Source organism: Nelumbo lutea, chromosome 1 (assembly GCF_056320005.1).
Source record: "Nelumbo lutea isolate HS-2025 chromosome 1, American lotus-T2T, whole genome shotgun sequence".
Taxonomy (NCBI): Eukaryota; Viridiplantae; Streptophyta; class Magnoliopsida; order Proteales; family Nelumbonaceae; genus Nelumbo; species Nelumbo lutea.
Window position 1 is genome coordinate 23,544,277 of NC_142684.1, and position 25,235 is coordinate 23,569,511.

General features: G+C 38.4%; 1 protein-coding gene across 7 annotated transcripts; it reads right to left on the reverse strand.

The window, feature by feature from the left end:
* Positions 1-1,351: 1,351 nt before the first annotated feature.
* Positions 1,352-25,232, reverse strand: LOC148873951 (amino acid permease 6-like). Of its 7 annotated transcripts, none has more exons than XM_088964766.1 (8): positions 25,119-25,232; positions 24,792-25,025; positions 24,527-24,620; positions 24,186-24,395; positions 23,938-24,097; positions 23,050-23,167; positions 14,734-14,780; positions 1,352-1,500 (listed from the first exon to the last, which is right to left on the reverse strand). In XM_088964766.1, the coding sequence occupies exons 1-7, from the start codon at positions 25,174-25,176 to the stop codon at positions 14,734-14,736; spliced, it is 921 nt and encodes a 306-aa protein (XP_088820892.1). In that variant the 5' UTR covers positions 25,177-25,232; the 3' UTR covers positions 1,352-1,500. The 7 variants fall into 7 exon arrangements, with proteins under 7 accessions (XP_088820892.1, XP_088820891.1, XP_088820890.1 ...); XM_088964765.1 differs by having other exon boundaries at positions 1,355-1,500; positions 14,738-14,780; XM_088964764.1 differs by lacking the exon at positions 1,352-1,500 and having other exon boundaries at positions 14,551-14,780; positions 22,940-23,167.
* Positions 25,233-25,235: the final 3 nt, after the last annotated feature.

Consider the following 25,235-nt stretch of genomic DNA (forward strand, 5'->3'; position numbering starts at 1 on the left):
AAGGAAGTTCAAGACAAGCAAGCTAGAAGAAGAAGGTGAGTTCGAATTGAGGGATTGTGATTCAAAGATTTTTTGTAATAAATCATTTGTAGTTTCATTCTCTTTTGATTTGAATTCAGTTTCTTAGTTATATGTTCTTTCTTCTTTCTCCTTGTTTCCATTCTTCCTTGATGTATTTCAGCTTGTAAAATTTCAGTTCAGCAATCTAATTCTTTTTGATTCATTCAAATGATCATGCATTGTACTTGAAGTTTCTTGAATAAGGGTGTGATTGCAGATCAATTCGGCCAACTAACCTTCAAAACTCAGATCTGAATTCTCAGATCTGAGATTGCAAGATCTGAATTGCTTGAAAGAGAATTCAGATCTGCAAATTTCAGATTGGGCGAATTAATCTACAGCTTGGAATTCCTAGAGTGCTTGAGAGAGACTCTAGGAATTCAGATCTACTATTCAAGAACTGAATTGAGTGCAAGGTTAGAGATAACTTGCACAATTCAGTTGGTGATCAATTCAGATTTGAATTGATGCCTTAGAAGTGTTTGAAGAAATGCATGCATGGGGATTAGATTCTTGCTAGAGATAGAAGAACCGTCACTCATGCATAGGATGAACATGCGCTTGAGAGAGGCTGTTCATGACCTTGGGGTTTCACCAAACCAAGGCTCAATCATGATTCATTCGAATGATCCAAATTGATAGATTGCTGAATTCTGAGATTGACATTTACTGCTTACTCTTCTAACCTGAATTGAAGGCAATTGGACCAATGATTTAGATAGATTTTAATTTAGGATTTCTTAGCTTTCATTAGAGTTTTGATTTATTTGTTGATCAGATAAGAAATGTTCAATTTAGTATTGGTAATTGTTTTCTAAATCCTCGTGGGAACGATACTTCACTCACTACTTTATTACTTGAACGGCTAGTGCACTTGCTAGTGTCACAATGAGCCACACATCATCCTGTATTTGCCAGGTTGAACAGTTCATCTGATGGTCCATGATGAGTGGGCCTTTTTTTCCTTCCGAGGGCATGCACTAGAAGGTGCAATGAGACTAGTTCGCAGGAGTAGGGGGCTCCCACAAATGTTGGATTTGTGTCAATCTGAACCGTTGGATGAGTGGGCTTTGGATGTCATTTCATCTCCCGAGGGCCTACGCTAAGTGGCGCATCACAGTTGGATGGTGGGAGCGGATTGGTTTCAGTCATTGGTTTGTCCAGAAGCGTGTCGCTAACCACATCGGAACACTAGTTTATTATTTACAAAATTTTTCCGATTTTCAAACAAATACAAACGCAGTAAATGGGTGAGAACGGGTCATATCCACAAAGAAGCAAGGGATAAACCATTACGTACTTAGATCCGGGAAAGAGAATACAATTGGGAATTGTAGAAAATGATAAAATAAAATTTATTAATGCTGAACCGGTCATCGTCCTTTCTACGACCCTCAAACCCCTCGAGACACCTTAGCCATGAACTGAATGAATTCAAATCTACAAAACAGAGAAACGAACAAGAATTAAATCTAAAAGATTGCATAAATAAAAATAATAGAAAAGAAAATAAAGAGATAAAAGAATGGTTAATTAGATCCAGTGGCGGTAGTTGCAGAATGGTTGAACAGCTTGCAAGAACCCCTCCTAACAATATCTGGGCATCCTCCCCTTCTACAACCCTTGAACTCCTTAAGAAACCTTAGCCTTGTTAACTGGGTGAATTCACCAACCCCTTCTACAGGCCCTTAGGACCCTTTTTATAGAGAAGGGTGAACACCCTAGGGAGTAAGATGGGGGCGGCAGTTGGGATTTAGAAAAGTTAAGGACACCCTAGGGTTTCTAATGGATGGCTAAGATAGTTTTGGGGTAATCCAATGGCTGAGAATGGAAGGAGAGGGTGCCCAGAAGTGGAGGGTGTAGCTAAGAACATCTAGGGTTGAAGGGTTAAGATTAAAAGAATAGGTGACACACTAAATTGAATGGTTGGAATATAAGATGGAGGGAGTGGTTGAGATTTAATGGTAGGGGAACTGAATGGTGAGGATTAGTAGAATAGGTGGCACCCTAGGGTTTAAAAGCTACAAAGGAGAGCCCTGAAATGGATGGTGGATATTAGAAGGAGTGGATGGTGGAGATTACACAGTTGGGGCGGGTAGGGTTATTTAAGGAGGAAAAAAATTGGTTAAAAAGGCTCCCTAGGGTTTTCTAAGGAGAGGGGAGCATGGTAATACAATAGGATGGGTGCCAACTGGGTTTAGCACATAGGAGGTGCCCTCTTGTTCTCAGTTCTTTACAAAAACACCCCCTCTCTCAACTAGTCTTCACACCAGCTTTCCAAAAACTCCACTTCAGCCATGAAAACTTCCTACTTTTCTACATAATTTGCATAGATACCCTCAGTGATCACAACATTGCACTTAATTAGCAGTGATTTTCTTCTCCATTTGAACTTAGACACCCTTGTTCTCGAGTGAACGCAGCTCCCCAACTCTCAATTCTCTAGAACTTTTCTACTTCATCTCTTCTTCGGGACATGTCACTCTATCTTAGGTAATCAAAACATGTCATTTTCAGATTCTAGTCCTGAGTGCCATGAACTCCCGAACATCTTGGGAGGGAGCTCTCCTACAACCCCCTCTCCCCTACCTTTTCTAGGTTCTTTAGCTGTAGCCCCCCTTCGACGGGAGGTGGCCATTTTTAGGGAGAATTTAACCTCGTGGGGTGCCGAGGGCAATTACTGAGGAAATGACTCTCCCCATGAAAGCGTTGCCTCAGCATCACCGAGGGAGCTCGAGGGATCTCCTCTCTCCAAGGATGATGCCATGGAACTCATTGTCGGACCAATCGGAGGGAGTGTTGCCTGAAGGGTGGCTAACGCTGGTGTCCCGAAGGATGATACCACGGAACTCGTTACCTCGGTCTTATAGCCCGAGGGTCCCCGATGTGGGTGATAGGTCATAGACCCCCGAGCTGGGTGAAATATGTTTCTATCAACATTTTTTAGAGTCTAGCCTTAGGTTTCCCCTCCCAACCTTAATCTCCGAGCTGTTGGAGTGGTACAACATCACTATCAGCCAACTCATACCCAACGCCCTCAGGACTATCATGGCGATGATGGTATGGGCTCGGCTCAGGGGCATTGAGATGACATTAAGACTATTCCACACTATGCTCATGCCGAGGAAGCATGCTTTCAAGGCCAACATGTATTACTTCCACCCAAGGAGGGAGAATCCAGTGCATAACTCATCGTCTGTTCATGGGTGGAAGGATAAGTTCTATGTCTCCTGCTCCGAGGGCTGGCATTTCAGGTCCAACTGGGGGGAGGCCTACGTCATCATCGATAGATGTCCCCCACCACTCCAAGAAAAAAGATGCTGCAGCTATAGCTCACCTGCTTGTGATGGGGACATTCCAGGCGAAGCCATTGGTGGGGGAGGAGGTCCCCCTAGTCTTCACTAGGATAAGCCCAGCCCTCCTTGGTAGGAGAAGTTCTATGGTTAATGTGTCTTCCACATTATTTTCTTTTTCGCTAATGTACTGACTGCTTTCCTTTGCTGTTTCATAGAAGTGCCAATGGATGCCAAGCAACATTTGCTAGAGAAGGCCTAGGCGAAGCAAACTAGGAAGAAAGCCAGAGGACAAATGCCAAAAAGGCTCGGCGATGAAGCTGCCCCTGCCTTGGTGAAGGAGGGAGAGCCACAAGTTTCCACCAAGGGTAAGTTGTCGATGGTGGCATCGAAGAGGATGGTTGAGGCACCGAAGAAGCCCACCACCATGGGAGAGGCACCGAAGAGGCCCACGGAGGGGCTCGAGGCAGGTAGGAAGAGGCGCACTGGAGACACGCCAAGAGAGGAGACCCCACGGTAGCTTGGCAACACGAATATGTAGGTCGAGGAGGTGGTGCGGAGGTCCACGCCTGGGGAGCGCCCATCTAGGCCTTTGTCAGCCCCTCCATCAGAACAATGTGTCTCCGAGAGGACCGAAGGGGCTGGTAAGACCTTCCGCCGACAATGGCAGCTCCGAGAGGGTAATTCCATTCATGATAAGGGGGTCAGTCAAGAGCTGGTTAGCGGATCCATCATGCCGAGGGATCACTACCGCCTTTTGCAAAGCGATCCCAAGTCCATTTACGACGAGGGCCTATACCATTTAGGCCGAGGTAAGATGCTCTTCAATATTTCTGTTAGACAGTTTTGTATGCCCTTAGCTTCAATCAAAATGATGTACTTTATGAATTTATTGTAAATGAATAAAAGTGCATATTTGATTCATGTTCCCTTGGTATGTTTCTGTATAATACCCTTAAACTGGACACTTAATGAGACTCGTGTTAGTTTAGAATGTTCACAGCCAGTGGGTCGATCTTGGGAGACCTATCTTGACAAGGCTGACACTGTGGTGCCACCAAGTCGGTTGGGGTGGCTTGTCTCAGCTACCAAGGTGAGACCCTAGGCACACACAGTGTGGGATTAATTGAATCTTTGAACTAGACCAGATTTCCAGTATTGCCCTAGACCTTGGAGATTGATGAGCAAAACTGGAAAATTACACCCGACCCCTAGACTCGATTATGATACAGCACTAGGTGTCGGATTGGGCTATCTTTGATGTTCCAATCAGTGAGATCCTTAGTAGGGGTCAAAACCTAGGTATGTTGGGACAGTCTGAGAATTCATCTGAGTGGGTGATCATAGTGACAGGATCAGCCCCTTTGTCGGACAAAGGTAATGATCGGGGATGCACTCTCACTGATGGAAACCAAGACTGTCGGCAACCGATTTCAATCGTTGAGATTTGTTTTGCAAAATATATTTTATATGAGATATAAAAGTATATATATTATGGTTTTCGAAATGATTTGCAAAAGGTTTTAATTCCCGGGATCCATATAAGTAGAGAATGCAACACTGTTCCTTGCAACCGAGGGAGAGGTCCTCTCTTGTCGGGCAGTGTATGATCATTATGGGCTGAGAGGTTAAGTGTAATACCATTGAGGATAATACCTGATGGGCTAATCTTGCATCTGCCCACAGTCCCTAGGTGTTACAAGGTGGCTTGGCCCAGGGACCATTTAGGGTAAGTGTTGGGCCCATAGAACCCATTTGATGGGTTTCAGGGGGTGCACTATCCATAACAGTGTATTCGGCTAGGCCTTGTAACAAAGGTTGGGCTGAACCCATGTGGCTAATGTGTAGATCAGTGTTTGGGTCCCACGCCATACAAGGAAGCCCAACTGGGCAGCAGTTTGGAAGGCTAAATGAATACATAACCCTAAATGGGCCTTAAGCCCATTTCAAACTGGGCTAATTTGATTAGTCTTTAAGGGGCGAATTCTGAGATAAGATCAGCTGATAGGATTGGGCCCACACCCTATCTTAAAGGGACTTCTAATCCATATATGATTTGGGTTAGCAACTCCTAATGGGATTAGGAGCTAATCCCTTTAAGTCTATAAAAGGAAGAGGGGGCGGCAGCCTTTAGACACATCACAACAGACAACCAACAGTCTTGTTTTCAAAGCTGAGATCACAGAAGAGAGAATTCTGCACCCTGCAAATATTCTCTAGCCGCCTCCTTCCTATAGCCACCGCCTACAGCAGTTCGATCTCCATTCCTTGGGAGAAATCAAGATTGGATCTTGATTTCAATCTTTTGGAGAAAAGATTGGTAGGAGTTGTATTCACAAGCCATCCAGGTGATTCTTGGGAAGGATCAAGTTCTTAGGAAGAACACTGCTGATTCTGCTCCACCCTGCACTGCGCCATCTTCAGTGGGAGAAGTTTTGGATCCTACCTTGGGCATGAACACCTCCATTAAGAGATATTGTTTCTCTATATCAGGTATTATCTCTCCATACTTCTTTTGGTTCAGATCTGGTTCAGTTTATGATTCAAGAATGATCATTGAAAATATGATTTTCTAAATAGGGAATTCGATTCCCAGTTGAGGGAGAGAAAAATTTTTGAAATTCACCCCCCTTTTATTCCGCAATCTTGGGCGTCCATGTGATGGATTTCCTATCCCTTCAATTTCATCATGTATATATTTTTATATTTTATTTTTTGCTTATCAGCTTTGTGGCAGGCCTGTCTGCACTTCGTCGGTTTAGGGGACCGAACAAGACCGGCCATGGGTCTTGTCTACAAGGCAGAGAAGGGAGAAGCTCCAAAAAGCAACCCCTACCGCCGAGGAGAAGCACTAGAAATTCCAAAAGGCGCTTTTGCATGAACAATCACTTTAGGAGCGCCTTGAGGCTTAGTTGAAGGAGGCACGGAATGGACTCTCCAAAGAACAGATGGAGTGGGTGCGGTTGGAAAGCATTGTCTCAGAAGCAGAGAGACAAGTTATTGAGGCTAAAAAGAAGGCTATTGTGGCGAAGGCAAAGGTTTCCAAAGCCCTAGCTTCGGTAGAGGAATCAAAGAGGGCGGTGGCCGAGGCGGTGGAGGTGTATAAGAAGTCTTCTAACTACCTAGATGTGCTAGCGGAGTATGCTTCATCGTCTTACCTCGACAGTATTGAAGATATCAAGAAGGCACTCCTACTGGTGCTGCCAGATTTTGATGTCGAGGGACTACAAGTGATCCCTAAATCTCCTATCAAGGCTCACCCAACCGAAGATGTCATTCTCCCTCCTGCCAATGATGAGGTGCAGGTGTAGACTTTTTGCCCCTTTTTTGTTTTATTTGGGTTACTTTTTTGAAGGCAATACAAAATTTTGTAAAGGTTGTGCAAGACCAACACTGAATAGTAAATGAAGTCATTTTTTGTGTATAATGTGTTTCGTGCATGTTGTCTCTTCCCTTTTCTCTTTCTCCCTCTTTCTATTTTTTTTTTTGTGAGAGGTTGAAACCACAATACACAAGGCATACACAATTCAGTCGTAGTATTTATTTATTTGCACGCTCGTCTCATCTTGTCAAGATATGGAAGCCGAGGTGGAGTCATACGTCTGAGGCAGGGCTCGCCTGGCTTCAAAATCCCATGCTATCCCAGGTGAGGTCGAAGAGACATGATACCCTCGGCCAGGTCTCTTTGGCCTCGCCTAGGATAGCTCAAGATTTGGAAGCTAAGCGAGCCCCGCCTCGAACGTATGACTCCGCCTTGGCTCCCAATATCCCAACAAGCCGAGACGAGCGTGTAAATAAACTTATACTACGACTGAATCGTGTGTGCCTTGTGTATCGTGGTTTTGACCTCTCACAAAAAAAAAAAAAAAGAGAAAGAGGGATAAAGAGAAAAGGGAAGAGACAACATGCACGAAACATAGTATACACAAAAAATGGCTTCATTTACTATTCATTGTTGTTCTTTTATAACCTGTACAAAAATTTTGTATTGCCTTTAGAAAAAAAATAAAACAAAACAAAAAAGGGGGAAAAAGTCTACACCTGCACCTCATCATTGGTAGGAGGGAGAATGGCATCTTCGGTTAGGTGAGCCTCGGTAGGAGAATCAGGGATCACTTGCAGTCCCTCGACTAGGAGTGCCTTCTTGGTATCTTCAATACTGTCAAGGTAGGACGGTGAAGCATACTCCGCCAACGCATCCAGGTATTCGGAAGACTTCTTGTACACCTCCACTACCTTGGCCACTGCCTTCTTTGACTCCTTTGTCGAAGCCCTAGCTTCGGCAGCCTTTGCCTCCACTTCGGCAGCCTTCTTTTCAGCCTCGGCAACTCATCTCTCTGCTTCTGAGACTATGCTTTCCAGCCGCACCTGCTCCATTTGCTCTTTGGAGAACCCTTGACATGCCTCCTTTAGCTGAACGTCAAGGTGCTCCTGGAGTGATTGTTCATCTAGAAGCACCTTTCGGAATTTCTAGTGCTTCTCCTTGGTGGTGGCGGTTGCTTTTTGGAGTTTCTCCCTTTTCCTTCTGAAGCTTCTCCTCTGCGGCCTGCTTCTCCTTCTCTGCCTTTTCGACACAACCCATGGCCAGTCTTGTTTGGTCCCCCAAACAAACAAAGTGCAGATAGGCCTTCAACAAAACCGATAAGCAAAAAATAAAAAATAAAAACATATACATGATAAAAAAATATTGAAGAGCATCTTACCTTGACCAAATGGTACAGGCCCTCGTTGTAAATGGACTTGGGGTCACTTTGCAGAAAGCGGTACCGATCCCTCGGCAAGATGGATCCACTAACCAGCTCCTCGCTGACCCCCATGTCACGAATGGAGTCCCCCTCTCGGAGCTTCCATTGTGGGCAGAAGGTCTTACCGACCCCTTTGGTTCTCTCAGAGACATCCTTATCGAAGGAGGGGCTGATGAAGGTTTGGATGGGCACTCCCTTTGGTTCCTCTGGCTTTCTTCCCAGCCTGCTCCGCTCAGGCCTTCTCCAGTAAACATTGCTTGGCATCCATTGGCACTTCTACGAAACAGCAAAGGAAAGCAGTCAGTACATTAATGAAAAAGAAAAGAACATGGAAGATGCACTAACCACAGAACCTCTCCTATCGAGGGGGGTTGGGCTAATCCCAGCGAAGACTAAGGGGACCTCCTCCTCCACCACTGGCTTCGCCTGGAATGTTCCCATCACAAGCAGGTGAGCTACAGTTGTAGCCTCTTCGTCTTGGAGTGGTGGGGGACATCTCTTGAGGATGACGTAGGCCTCCCCCCAATCGGACTTGAAACACCAATTCTAAGAGTAGGAGACGTAGAAGAACTTATCCTTCCACACGTGAATGGACAAGGGGTTATGCACTAGCTTCCCCATCCTTGTGTGGAAGTAACACATGTTGGCCTTGGAAGCATGCTTCCTCGGCACAACACAAACATGGTGTGGAACAATCTCAATGTCAGCTCCACGCCCTTGAGCCGAGCCCACACCATCACCGCCACGATTGTCCTGAGGGCATTGTGTACGAGCTGGCTGATAGTGTTGTTGAACAACTCTAGTAGCTCAGAGATTAAGGTTGGGAGGGGAAACCTAAGGCTAGACTCTAAAAAATGCTTGTAGATATAGGTTTCCCCCTCCTCGGGGGTCTATGGCCTATCGCCCATGTCGAGGACCCTCAGGCTCTAAGACCGGGGTATATGGAACCTCTTTGCCAAGGATTTGACCTGGCACACGTCTAAGGAGTAGTCAAACTCCCAACGTGGGACACCAGCGTCAGCAACCCTTCGGTCAGCACTCCCTCCCACTGGTCCGGCAACGAGTTCCATGGCATCATCCTTGGAGAGAGGAGATTCCTCAGTCTCCCTCGATGATACCGAGGTGGTGCTTTCACGAGGGGAGTCATTTCCCCAGTGACTACCCTCAGCACCCTCCAAGGTTAACCTCTCCCTCAAAACGGCCACCTCTTGTCGAAGGGGGATAATAGCTAAAGAAGCGAGAGAAGACAGGGGAGAGGTGGTTGCAAGAGAGCTCCCTCTCGAGATGTTTGGGAGTTCATGGCACTCGGGACCAGAATCTGAAAATGACATGTTTTGATTACCTAAGAGAGGGCAAAATGTCCCAAAGAAGGGAAGAAGTAGAAAAGTTCTAGAGAGTTGAGAGTTGGGGAGCTATGTTCACTCGAGAGCAAGGGCGTTTGAGTTTAAATGGAGAAGAAAATCACTGCCAGGGCCCCTATTTAAAAGAAAATGGGTGGCCTGGATTTCTCCTGGAGAGAGTCCTCGGATGCCCCAGATCTCCCTGAATTAATGCTAGGTAAACAATGTAGGTGTAGGAAGTAAATGAGTGAGTGAATGTTGGAGTTACTCTATTCTAGCCCCTTCTAAGGGGCAGTTACCTCTTATTTATACTTGAGCATTCTGAGGGTAGGTCAAGATGAACGACCTAGATGAGATCCACACGAGGTCTATCTACAAGCCCCTAACGGGTACGCCAAACGACTATGTGATTGGCTCCATATGGAGGCAACAGAGCTCCCTAATACAGCTGACGCTAGCAGGTGTTAGTGGGCTAGGCCTCCCAGCCCTATGTGGGCTGGGCAAAGCTAACCCACATCACATACATACATATATATACCTATATAGATATATTAAAACAAGGAAGTCTAGAAATTTTCTCCATTTTCTGAATCTTTTGAATTTTTTTAATCCATGCCATTTTTAAACTACCAATTAAAAACTCTACTTTCCCCAAAAAATTCTTCCTAAAATCTCTCTCTCTCTCTCTCTCTCTCTCTCTCACACACACACACACACACACACACACACACACACACACACACGTTCCAATAACCTAAATAATCTAATATCCAAAAATTTCTCCTAGAAAACAACTCCCACTATCCCCAACTTTCTCCCAAGTTATATCTAATTTAGTAGAGAGTTTCTCTCCTAAATTATCTCTAATTCTTATTTATTTTTGCCCCCACTTTTTATCTACATCTATCTAAAGAAAGTTTGAATAAAAAATTAAATAATTATTTAAATATTCTAACAAAATTATATAATAAGTTTAAAATATTTATTAAAAAGAAAAAAACAATTATAATCAATTTATTAACATTCATATTATTAATAATTATATCTTTTTACAAAATTCATCACAAAATTTGTACAAACAATATAAATTATGATTTTTTGGATTATTCAATCTAAATGTTATTCAAATAATAAAATTCTGACATTAAAAATGAATTATTATTTAAATATTTCAATAACTAAAAATCTTAAATAACAAAATACTAAATTTAATATTTTAAAACAATTAATAGTATCTTTTAAATAGTTACTAAATAACTTTCAATTATAATAAATAGATTAAGATTTTAAATATTTAGTTAAATAACTAAAAATTCTAAATAACAAAACTAGATTTTAAAAATTTAAAATAAAAAGATTATGTATTAATAGTACTATAATTTTATGGATTATTAAATTCAATGAGCAATTAATATTTTAAAATTTAAATAATGATATTATTTCAATAAATAAATAATATTGTAAACAACTAATTTATTTATACCAATTAATAATTCTGGAAAATAACGTTCAAAAAACTAAATGTTTGTTAATAATAATTTTAAAAACTTAATTTATGTTTATTATATATTTATATATACTAAAATTAATATTTAATGTAATTCAGTAATTATTTATTGTTTTTTGTGATAAAAATATTTTCAATAATTATGTATAAATCTATAATTTTTTTGTTATTTAATAGAAATATTTTAATAATATTGGAGTTTAAACTATTGTTATTTATCTTTTTAAATTTAATTTATTGTGTATTTTTTCTATACTTTTAATAATTATTGGAGATTAAACTATTCTTCACGGGTTGGTTCGGTTCAGTTGTAGGTTGTTTGGCCAACCAAATTGACTTGGTCCAGTAGGGGAGTTGGTCACTCAAGTTATATCGGTTTGATTAGTCGGTTCAAAATATTTAAACTTAAAAAATTAAATTTTAAAATTAAGTTTAGATTTTAAAAAATTACAATGGCATTATTAAAAAATAAATTTAAAAATTAAATTTATGATATAAAATATTTTATCCTAAGAAATATTGGAAATTTCCCACTTTTCGTTATTAAAAAATATTTAAAATATAAAATATTAATATATATCTATGGTTAGGTCGTTCAATTTTAGTTAGTGTACAAATGACCAAAGTGAAACTAATCCAACCTAGTCGAGTTGTGAAATTGTTGAACCAAAGCCAACTGAAAATACTATAAGTCGGTTTGATCAATTTCATTAGTTTGATTAGGAATGACAACGGACGGGGTGGGGACGAGGAGCCTCTCCCCGTCCCCGTCCCCGCAAAAATCCCCATCACTGTCCTTGTCTCCATTCCCACTAGTGGGTGCAAAGTTATCTCCATCCCCGTCTCCACGGGGATCCCCATCCCCATGAGGATCCCCACTCCTTGTGATTCTTTATAATGTCAACCATTATGTTTTTTTTATTTTATTTAAAATATAAAAGTAAAATAATTAAAGTTTATAATCCTATTAGAAAAGAATCAAACATATTCAACCATAGTTTTAAAAATATTAACATATAGATGTATGTATACATATATACATATATAAATGTATGCGTATATATACACATATATTAGCAGAATTCCATGGGGTAGGGATCGGGGTCCTCGTGGGGCAGAGAGTGCTCTTTCCATTCCCGCCAATGTGAATGAAAATTTCCCCATCTCCATCATTGTGAGAGAAAATCACCCCCATTCCCGCCCTATTTGGGGTAGATCCCCATGGGATCAGGGAAATAGGGAAATTTCCCATCCCTAAGTTTGATAAACAATCCTATCTAAAATTAATTATTGTTATTTTTGTATTGTAAAAATTTATTAAAAATAGTATATAAAATATAAATGGTTATTAATTATTATATGAAACAATTTTATACTCTTACATGTTTCTATTGTTTCTCTTTACTTAACAAATATTGTGCATTGCACGGGTCCCCATTAGTATCTAAAAATGAATAATATTCTTTTGGAGAAAGCATTCAGTAACCCTTCTACTACTACAACAAATGGTAGTGCCTTGTCTGTTTTAGGCAACTTGGTTGAAACTATGTACACCCAATATAGGAGATCTATTAGAGAAAACAACAGCTTGATCAAATGCATTTAACCATCAAATAAATCATTTATTTATTTTACAACATTATCCTTATTTTTTACCAATAAAAAATATACAATCTTGCATGAACTTGATTAATTTGTTCAATTATTGGATTGAATTTCTTGGGTAAAAATCTTCAATCTATGGATTGCAAACTGTAACACCTCATACCAGAAAAAAATTATAATAGATGTTATAATTTTAATGTTGGCTTCTGAAGTATAGTAGTTCAGAAGCTACCAAATTAAATACAACTTAAAGAAATGAAAACAAAGATGTATTGAAAATTTTCTCATTCTACTAAATATTTATTTGGTCTATTTTTACATTATTGATCTAATATTCCTAATGAAATTTTCATTTCCCATTTTTACATTATTGATATAATATTCCTACTAAATATTTCATTGGTCATTATTAAATTGTATTGTTTATATTTTATTTAATGATATAGATTATTTATTTATATCATTTACTATTTATATTCCAGTTTATTATCCTTGAAACAAATATGAAATGTTGAAACTTAGAATTATGAATGTAAAGAAACAAGAAAGAATGAAAAATAAAAACCTTTGAAGAATACACGTGAAAAGCAACAAGTATTTTATGGGAATTTGATCCTTAATAATGCAAAAGGTGTTATAACAAAATTAATGAATAGGGTTTTTTAATGCATCATCTTAGCCTACCAATTCATGATATTGATTATTTACAGTCTTGATTTATATAGAGAGGGCACCTCATCAATATCATCGAAGTCTTGTCCTAGCTATATGAGGTCGGCTACATGAATCTTGATATGCCATTCCATTCTGTTTGGTATTATATCCCTTGCCAATTATGGGTGCATATAGAGATGAAGGCACTTATAATCAATACATTGGCTGCATTTCATGAGCTACCAAAATGCATCTAACTAAGCTAAATGAGTACTCATCAAAGAGAAAAAACATGGTATAAATGTCACATAGGTGCCATACCCATCATGAATCCAAGTTTGCATTAGACAAGTCAGTTCATAATGTGGCCAACCTAGCAGGATGGTCCTCCATCAATGGATGTTTAGGTTTATCACATCATTAATTAAAAAATATGGCATAAAATTTGGTAATTAAGAACAACTTTTTAATGGAAATGAAAGGAAGAAAGAGAATTCACATAAATGAAGATGGAAAAAGAAATCAATATGAACTATGGAGGATGTAGCACTGTTTCTCATGCATGTCTCTTCCAAGGCCAATGACCATCTATATATGTCTCCATAGCTTAATTCGTAGGGCAGTTGGGTCCTTGTTGTTGTGAGGAACCCCTAAAGAAGGTTTGGCAGGAAAAGCTTTGGAAAGTGATGCTGGAAACCAAGTTGAAATGGTCTTTCAAAGTTGAAACACATCACCGATACACAGGGAATGGCATGAGAATGCCAAAAAGGATTGTCGGGAGAAATTGTGAGGAATCACAACAAAAACAAGATAAATAGAAAAGAACTGTTTCGGCTTGCTTTTCTCATGGAAATGTCTCCTATAAAAATTATCTTACAGGGAAGAGTGGTTTTTATGTGTTCAGTCTTATGCAAAAATAACGGAGCCCCACTATATTATATATGGAGTACACGTTTTGAAGAAAATGCCTTTGTTATTTCTTTCTTTGAGTTCATGTATGCCTGCAACTTCATCCTGCCATTTACCTTGAGAGATTCTAGACCTGACCCATCAAACAATTAGTTCTGTTTGTTTGAATTAAAATGGGCAGAAAAATCTTTTCTGCTTGAATACTTAATTAAGCTACATTTCAACCACTATTACAATGAAAAATAAATTGTTTTCCTTTTTATTTCCATAGGCTCAGTTTGGAAGGAATACAAATATAAATATATACAGAACAATACAAAGTATAAGGTTTTGTATTTATACTTTTTCCAAACTGAGCTATAGCAACAAATTGAAATGGGGATAAAACAAGGTTGATTTAAACCGTAAAAGAGGCAGAAATAAAAGCTGAAATATTTCATACTGAAAAAATTTCCACCCATTTTATGAACAAATGCAACTATATTTTTCACTGCTCAAGTTCTCTAACTAGGTTTGAAGTTTGACCAATTCCTTACAGGTATTAAATCTATGGACCTGATCAATTGGACCCAGTTGTCATTGGATAAGATGTTTGTGGGCTCATACCCGATTTCACGTACCTACCCCTTGATTCCGATAAAAGCAGACCCAAAGCTGGTCATATACCCTGCAAAAAGGATAAAATATTTGAACTCCTCCCATATTTGATAATAAGGGCAAAGGATACTCTTGATTGTGGTGATATATATATATATATATATATATATATATATATATATATATATATATATATATATATATACCCCATTATCAAAACCAGGATGTGTCCAAATCACACACATTAAGAAAATGATAGCAAAATTACCAACTTGCCAAGTTTATACACACATTAAGAAAATGATAGCAAAATTATCAAAACTAGGATGTGTCCAAATCACACACATTAAGAAAATGATAGCAAAATTACCAACTTGCCAAGTTTATATATCTCTGCCAACCGATCGGGTTGGATCTTGGTTGGGCTAGATGGACCTGGACCAGCCCAGTAAAAAAATGTGCAGATCCAGTTCCGGGTCTGTAATCAAACCAAGTCTGACATGATAAAACCTGATTATAGTTGACTGGTAAGTATTTACTCTGTAATCTGATATAAAAACTACTTATTTATTAAACAGATCCATTTGGAAATCATATTATGATAATATTACAAATATATCATGAGAAATATAGATATTTTCTATGGTGTGGGAGAAAAATAGATATGAGATTGGGGGAGGTGAGGGGTATTCTCACCAAAGTGATAAGATGTGCCTTCTCCTACTCTCATTTCTTGCACATGTGCATATTTATTTTTAAATGAAATCATTAAACATATCACAAGGAAAAATTATTCTCTTATAAAATCTATATTTATTCTCTAATAATACCATTCTTCTCTCTCTCTCTCTCTCACCTTAATAGTCAGTGCTGATAACATCTTCCCTCCCCATCAAATCCCTATTTTCCTCTTAAATCTCTTTTAATCCCTTTTAATTCTATCTAATAAAGTAAGGGTGTTATTAGATGAATTATGTAGGTTAAAGGCCAACCTAAATATGAACCCTAGCTTTGACCCAAACCAATGTCAAAACCCAAATTTCCCCCCAATACATGGGGTGAACCAATTTGCTTCTTATATAAAAGTCTGAAGAAACAATTTCTCCTTTCCATGGGTTATTAGGTATTTTCTATTCTTTTATTAATTTAATGTGAATTTGTTTCATGGATTCTTCTGGTTCAAAAAAAAAAAAAAGCAGAACATGAGCCTTTGATTATTTTCTCCAGAATTCAATTTTGAAATTGTTTTTAACTTGATTGTTGATCTCATGTTAATAACATTTTTTGCTATAATTTGAAGCTCAATAACTAAAAAGGAAAAGAAACTATTTTTCTACTATTTTATATGCAAAGAACTAAAAAATATATAAAAACTTTGATAAATCACTATTACTTCAATTTTGAGTTGAAATCAAACCCTCACAAGATAATTTCCTACAACGTCCCACAGCATATCCCTGCCATGTACTGGGAACATCTGCAGATAATGCCTCATCATTTTTTATATTATCATCGGGAGATGTTCCCAATACACATGTGCTGTGGGATATTGTGGGGGGATGATTTGAACTCTTCAATTTTTCCCTTAAAAATGCATTTTTGAAAACAGCCTGTGCATCACATGGGACACCGCTAATATAAAAAAAAAAATCTATAATATCAGAAAGGTGTGATACTAGAAGGGCTTTAATCAATGAAAACATCCTGTGGATTTTGATAAATTCCACCACTATTGTGATACCAGTTGATGCCAATCAGCCCAGATCAGAATTCTCTAGCCCCAAAGTACAGGGGGAATGCATCCTGACTGTGAATTGATGCCAAATTCATGGGCAGGATGTGGTTTATAGGGGGCAGAGGGCTAGTAGTAGGGGTGGCTGGAATTCAGAATTCTGCATATACATAACGATATGTATAATAATTATACATAATGAGATCTATAATAATTATATATATGATTGATTAATTGTTTGGAGAGAATGAGAGAATCAAGAAATCATGATGATCAATTCTTAGGTCACAAGTGGGTTTGGAGAATTGAAAAAAACCTATAATGAATAGATTAATAAAATCAAAGATGTACTAACCTAGTATGGGCCTACATTCTACCTACCTGTTTGCCTTTTTAACAGTATATATGTCTAATGGTAATGAGATTGAGACCCATAGGATAGAGGCCCACTTTTGACAGGAGATGGGCCCATCAAAGAGAGTAGATGGGCCAACAATCAGACTGGACAGATGATGCAGCTGCATCCTTGCATTTTTCCGACCTTTTATTTCGGGTAAATTGTAGACTTCTATTCCGTACTCTAGGGGTAGTGAAAATTTGACAATTACCCCCACCCCCAAAGTATTGAGATTCCAACATTTTGCCCCGATATTAACGTGCTGTCAATTGATTTCATAAAAGATTCTCATCCTTGTCATGTGCATGTTTAAATATTTTTATATTATTTTATGATACCATATCCTTGAAATTCAATAAAACACAACAAAAAAACAGAAAAAAAAAATAGTGGGAAATTGAATAAAATACAAGAAATGAAAATAAAACAAAATGAAAACAGATAATTAAGGAAAATATAATGAATAAAAAGAGGAAAAGAACGAAAATACTAAGAATTACAGAAGTATGGGATTTATCACAAATTAACGGGGTTGGGGGCTAAATGTTGGTACCCCAAAAGGTTGGAATAGCACCATGACCATAAGCATTTTTTCATATATGAAATTACCAGTGTACCCTTTTGCATAAGTGTAAGAAATTCATAAAAATAATTTTAGGATACCCAAAACAATGAATTGGGTTTTAATTCTGTCATCCCGTCCTACCAATTAGTCAACTTTTTTTTTTATTTATTCTTCTTCTATATAATAATTGAATATGTGTTTCATAAATCACCAAAATACCCTTCGGTGGGATGCGCACCACATTCACATCAGAACCATGACAAAACCCAATGTGGGGTGTACTAGAATGGATCAAAATCATATTGGACAAATTACTTTTCCACGTGGCCAATTTCTAGAGTCCTCCATCAAATAGATGTTGAGGTTCACCACATCAATGTGCCAAGATACGGTTCAGACTTGGTAGGAACAACTTCTAAATGAGTGGAGGGACAGAATTTGCACAAATAGAGATGGAGTAGAAAGCAAGAAAGCAATATGGACAAAGATGTACTCTGTCCTGTCTTGTCCTTGGCCAAGAACCGTCCCAGTCTGGTCCTTGTGTGTGGAACCCCCAAATCATATCTAGGTGCAGAGTGGAAAAGTGGTGGAAACTGGAAAGTGATTCCAGAAATCAAAGTGGAAATTAGTTTTGATCCCTAAAATATTACCATGGTCCAAGCCAAAATAAGTGGAATGCCATGGAAACGTCAAAAGTAATTTTGAGTAGAAACTGCAAGGAAGGACAGAGGAAAAACAGTAACAAAAAGCAAAGGCCGCTTTTGAATTAACTACTCTGATGGAAACATCTGTTCTTTTTTCCATAAAACTAAGGAGATCTCAGAAGTGCTTTTCTGCTTTTTGTCATCTGCAATATAATAGTAAACTTACTTTTTCACCAAATTACCCCCTTTCTCTTTTCTTTTCTTTTATCTTGTTCTTTATAAAATTAAAGAATGTAAATATGATGGGAAAAGCAAAACCAAAAGCTTTTATTGGTCATCATCCATATGTGCCCTGGTCTTTTCATTTTTTGGGCCCTCTCCAGCATTTTCTTTAGGTGTTGAGTTAGTAGAATCAGTCATGCTTAAAAAATGGAGTGATCTCTACTGTCTTCATGGCTCATTGGCTAACAAATTTGAAATGTAACATAAATTTTAAGTGCTTTAATTTTTGGACCAATGAAAAGCAAAGACAGTAGGCTTACCATGGTTTGCTCAGAATGACCATTTTCCCACAAGATCATCACCCTTTTCTTTATTTGTCTTTGGATTTCACTTTGGACCAATTTCATGGATTCCAATTTTGCCTGTTTTAGGAATTTGAAGAATAGAAAATGTGGAATTGGAAGCCGAAAATATACTCATTCCTGAACCAAAAAAAAAAAAAAAAAGTGCTTTCTTGTGTTGTTTCATATGTAAAAGTGACCTAGCCCCACTATGTTAAGTGACATACTTTTTCACCACCTTTTTCTTCTTCTTTATTCTTATCTGAAACAGTTTCAGAAGAGTAGAAATAGAATGAAGAAATAGTGTTAGCTTTGGAAAATGCCAGAATATCACTTCATTACCCTTTTCCATATGCTATGTTTGTTCTTCATCTGGGTCCAATCCAGTAGATCTTATTTTGCTAGGTGTTCTAGCAATTAAAAGAACATTCATAATGTGTAATTGAAGCCTTAACATTTCCTAATTCCTGAATTCCACTGTTACTACATTGGATCTAAAGAGCAGAATTTGCAAAATAACATCAACTCCTTCACAAAAATGAATAAATAAGAATCCAGCTATGGTGTATTTGAAAATTTTACAGCACATTACATCAAAATTTCAGTCAATCACATTAAAGATAGGGCCGCAAATCAGGTCAGGTAAAGCCAGGTTGAGGCCAACCCTAATCCTAACCCTAACCCAACCTGACCTACCTAGCCCTAACCCTAACTAAATTTCTTCAACCCTAACCCAATCCAACCCAGCCCAACCCAGCCTTCTTCATATCCCTTAAAATCTCATAGAACTTCTCAATCTAAGATCTTAACTCAACTTTCACTACATACATTAATTCTATGTTTTATTAGTATTTGTTTGTTGATGTTTTTATTGATTCTTAGTATAAAATTCAGAAAATAAGTGTTTGAAGTGATTATAATTTATTATGACTTATGGCTCGATAGGTCTTTTATGGGCAGCAAACATTAGAGAGGGGATGAAGAAAATATTCAAAAAATAAAAAAATGTTATTAAAGTTTTAATCTTTTCAATTAGGATTAAGTGAAGTGATTGATTATCTTAAAAGAAAAGCATGATAATATGTGGGTGGGGCTTTACAACTATCATACATTTAAACAAATCAGTGTATGATATATTACATATATAACATATATTTATATATGATATGTACTGTAAAGTCAGATTTGGGTTACATCAGATTGTCCCAGAGGTCAACCCTAACAGAGCCCAAAATAAAGATGGATTCATAAATTTCAACCCTAACCCTAACCAGAGCATCATCCTGCCCTTCCGGTTGGGTTAGGGCCAACCCGGCCTAAGTTGCAGTCTTAGTTAAAATGTCACCTGATCTACCTATCTTTTATTTGTTTGTTGTATTTAACAGTAAAAATTTAATAACATTAATGATGTCACGGGAATTGGTTCACATCTGAATTACATTGTAGCAATGCAAAATCGTATCTACATTTTTTGTTTTTGCTCTGATCCAACAGTCCCCATATATTTTAGTGCTTGGTTATTTTAATTATTTTATGGTAGAGTAATGTTCTTTTGGAGGAATTGTCCCATTTCAGCAACATGGAGATATCCGAGATTCTGTACTCAAGGTCAATCACGTGGCAGATGCTGTTGGGTTGGAACGACATACTATGTCACCACCATTTTCAGTACAGCAGCTGCAGCTGTGGCGAAAAGAGAGAAATCCTTCCTTCTTGGCACTTCTGAAAGTGAAGAATTGAAACTGCAACCACGTACTAGTATTGATTGGGAAACAGTCCCAACACATTATGAGGTACAAAGTTGATGTGGACTTGGCATCCAACACTTCACAAATGACAAACCCAAAGAATCCATATCTCTCGAATGTACTGGCAAATCAAAAGGAACCTTGTCTGATGGTGTGTACACAAAGAATAAAAATGGATCTAAGGGTGCCAAGAAGTCAATCCAGGCTAGGGGTGATCATTTTCACTCCGGCCAAGCCCAGAAATTTCCTGGCTTGGGCTGGGCCTAATAGTTCAAGCCCAGTGCCGGCCTGGCTCAGCCCGCAACATATATTATATAATATGCCCCATTTATGTTTTATAATATATATATTTTATATAATTTTTTATATGTATTACATATGTTTGTTTAATGTCATACGCCCAAAGTCCAACCTAGACAATGGTCCCAAACACCCCTGGAAAGTGGACACTCTTAGAACCCAATAATGGATCAAACTTACATCAAAGGCCCACTAAGCTAATATTAATATACTCAAAGATGGGAACTGTATTGGGCCAAACCCAACCCAATAATGGAACAATCTTACATCAAAGGCCCAACAAGCTAAAATTAATACACTCAAAGCTGGGAAGTGAATTGGGCCAAACCCAACCCACAGGGAATTCTAGGCGAGCCCCAGCCCCAGGTAAGACTGGTCATCAGTTCTGTCAGTCAAGTCAAGACCAAAAATCATATAAAGCAATATTGACAGATATATGAGCATATATGGGTGGCTCAACATAGATAGACACCAGAAACCAGATATGAATATGGACCACATTGTTGAACTGCTGAACCCTACCTATAACTGAATCTCTTTATGTTTGTTTTACTTCATCTATGAAGTCCATTGTCTTCATTTGGTGGTTGAACCCTTCAATCAGAAGAGCTAGAACAAGACCTCGCTTACTGTGTATGAAGCCCTATATCTAGGGCTATATTCCTGACTCACAATTTGTGAGGATACAGCTTCAACATGTCCACAATTGCAACAGATCCAAGCGAGGAGAAAATTAAATGAAAATAAACAACAAACTAGGCAATGAAATTAGGGAAACAATTTTCTACTTGCTAATAATTCATTGTGTAAAATGGTAGTGCTATCCCTGGTTTTGCTTGAACATTTGAACTATTATCAATGTTCCCTCCTCTTTGTCTGGACTTGACTTAATGGCCCATAGAGAGCAAGAACTAATCTCCAACAAGGCCAAAACCTAGGTCTAACATGCTTCACCCCAGCCCCTATAAATGACCCTCTATATGGGTTACAGACACCTAACATAATCCACAATGATCCATTTAAATCTGGGCCATCTTAGGATCTGGGTTAGTAATTACCTCCAAAGCAAAACAAGCTATAGCTACAAGAGAAAATTTTATATTGTTTCTTTCATTCTTTTCCTTATTGAAAAGAAGAGAAGAACTACATATCACTATGACATCTTAGACGAATGCTATTGAGTTTTGAAAGGCTTGTAAGTCTTCACATCTGCTGCCAGGCCCTGAACTGATCCAACTGCAGCAACTATGGACACACTCAAGCAGGCCCAATTCAATATTTGGAGCAAAGCCCATCTGAAGGAAAACTTGGGTATCCTGGACTGTGCAATATACATCTCTATGGGGAAGAACACACACAAAGGCCAGTATGAGGCTGCTCCGATCAGACCCATGAAGTCGTTGAAGAATGGGAATATCATCGCGATTACAGTCATCAGTATTACATACATTGTTCTCCATACCAGTCGAAAAGAGTTTATGTAGTATTTTCCATATAATGGAACACTAACAGCACGTTCTTTGCCTATGAATCCATTGTTTGGCCATTGCTTTCTGCACCATTTTTCCACAAAAGCAAAGAAGATTTGACAAAATACCTGCATGTTGAAAATTTGCTAGATTAAAAATATCAGCCCCCTCCCCTAAAAAGAGGAGAAAACAAAAGGAGTAATTTTGTTAAAATTTCTGGTTGTAGAGCTAGTAAGATCTTACTCTTTGAGAATTTCTTTTGATCAGCCATGATAAACAGTTTCCAAAGCTAAAGACTAAGGTTGGGGTGCAACTAGGGTGGGCTCGGGTTGAAGATTGAAAAGACCATCCCAGAAACCTGGGCCCAGTGCATTGTAAAATTTTCAAATCGGGTACCCAATTTACACACCTAGACTAAAGGGTCTTCCATAGTGTTGTGTGAGAGGTTTGGTGTATTTGAGTCTACTGGGGGGCTATTGTGGTGTGGTTGAAATTACATAGTTTGAGTCGCACTACACTCTAATTCTATAAGGTGTTATTGTGGCATGGATGGAACCACAAGATTTTACTGTGGATGGAAGCAAGCGGTATTTTATGACCAAAATTAAACCATTTATGGATGGCAAGGAAGGAAAAATCTATGATGCCCGAAAACTGGTAAAGCTTTGAGCATTTTGTTCAAAACCCATGTGATTAGTTACCACTTTTATGATGCTGGTTGATTGTTTATAAAATTTTTCGCAAAACTGATTTATCATTCAAGAAGAAGAAGAAGAAGAAGAAAAAGAATTTATATTTGTTTGCAGGTAACCTGGTATGCTCCGACAAGATGAACAACAATGCATGCATTACTGAAGTCAATGAGCCAAAAGGGTTCATAGAATCCAAATCCAGTAAGAAAGTTTCCCGGTGCATCATTACCAAATGCCGCATAACCAATACAACCACACAGAACATAGAACATGGATGTGATCAACACCCCGATAAAAGAAGCTTTCTTCATTACTTCGTTCTCTGGAGGATTTGATTTTAGTGTATCCTGCAGTTCATGAATCACCATCAGGGCTTCGAAAAGTATATAGTGAAGGCATTGAACTGATAATTGTTTTTTTTTCTTCAGAAACTTGAAGAAATAGAAACAATTCCAAGTTAATTACTTAGTTGATTTTAAGAGAAACATAGAAAGATTGATTTGATTTAAATGTTGATGTGATTATCAGGGACTACTACTCTTTTCTATATGATATTTGTATGTATGTACTTATGCATTATCTAGCAATATTTGTAGTTCTAGTTTTATTATATTTCATAGTTGGATTACAGAGTGTGCAAAGAGTGAGCAAAGAGAGTTTCAAGCCCAACCATGGTTTGGACTTTGAATTGTAATAGGGTTTAACTTGGGCTCAAAGCCCAGGTAGCTTAGTAGTATCCTGGGTTGGCCCATATTAAACACAGCCCAGCCCACCCTAGATAGAACCTGGAACCTAATCTCTCCTCGTGGGACATGCTTGCCTGGTTGAGTTTGCTTTTAGTTAAGCTGCTTTGAAGAAACTGCCAAAAGAAACTTCAGAAAAGAGCTGCATAAGTAGTGAAAGGTAGTCAATTTTGGGCTACAGCTACATCCATTTTATTGATTATTTGCTTTTAACGACCAACTTGGTCTGAGCCCGTTCCAACCCATCAAATAGTGAAGAAACCATAATGAAATTATGCTGTTATTTCATCATGAACATCTATAAGCAGAGAAGGAGCTCACTCACTAGGAAATAGAATAAATCATTCATTTCAGATGAATTACACTTGGCTTGCCTGTATCTCAACGAGGACGGGAGCGAAGGTGTAGGCAAAGGCAGCGTCTCCGATGGCCTGAAAGACCCTCCACATCTTCTCAGTTGCAGTGACATCCAATCCAACGTCGACCCCTCTCAAACTAGTCCTTACATTATGGTTTTTCTCTGCAAAATGAAACCTATTCAAGAAAAATGAATCATCCTTTTTGGGTATCTATCCATTTAAGAATGTTGTTTCAGAGTTTTTATGAATCAGTTGCTAAAAACCTGCAACTTTGGCTACGGAGAGACCGATTCCTATTAGAGAATAAGAAAATGACATAATAGCTGCTATGATGGATAGCCAAGAGAGCTTGTGAAAATTGGGTATTTGAGACAGAATTATCTGAATGCACGCAAAGATGATCATAAAGGGATAGTGTGATGCGTCGCACTTGGCATGATGGCCATTCTTGTGGAAGCAGTTGGACATTTGAACTGCCCTGATTAAGAAAAGCAATATGAAATCAAAACCAGACATTATCTACAAACAATTAAAGCCAAAATTGAATGAAAAGAAGTTAAGAACAGCATTTAAAGCTTAGAGGGCACCGGATTAAATTACTTACGCCATACTGATAGATGCAGTGATGGTGTATCCGATGGTAGCCCCTACAAAGCTACCATATTGAGCTAATCCACAGAGCTGAATCATGATTCCTCCTGGGAAATAAAAGGGAAAATCAGAAACCCCATTAGGATTCCAGACATTTAAGAGAGACCCACTCGGTTTATCAATGTTTTGAACTTGAATTTTGAAGGGTTTGTTTAATTTCTCTTAAAAATTTCACCAAGAACAGACTGGTTTTAGGGACATTTTCCCTTTTTTTTAACCTAGATTGGCTTTCACTGCATCCATGTAAGTGTAGTTTCTCTTCCCTGTAACAGGGTCAGGAGACCTATAACAGTCGGCAAGTAGAACAGATGTGAACCAAGTGATGACAGCGAAGAGTATGAGAACAACAGGCCCGGCTATCCAACCCAACTGAGCTACAACCCAAGCTAGGGAGAGAACTCCAGATCCAATAACAGTAGTAAATATGTGAGCACTTGCAGTCATCAATGTCCCTTCATATCAAAACGAATCACAACTAAATAAATATATTTAACGAATTTTTCAATAAGAATCTCAGAGCTGTTTTAACAACTGGAAACAATTACCAGTCCTTTTTATGCGTCCGTCGTCGTCCAAATCCTTATTGTCGATACTTATCTCCATGATCTCTAAAGCTTCTTGGTTGTAGAAGTCGACCTTCTACAGATTTTACAGGGGGCGGG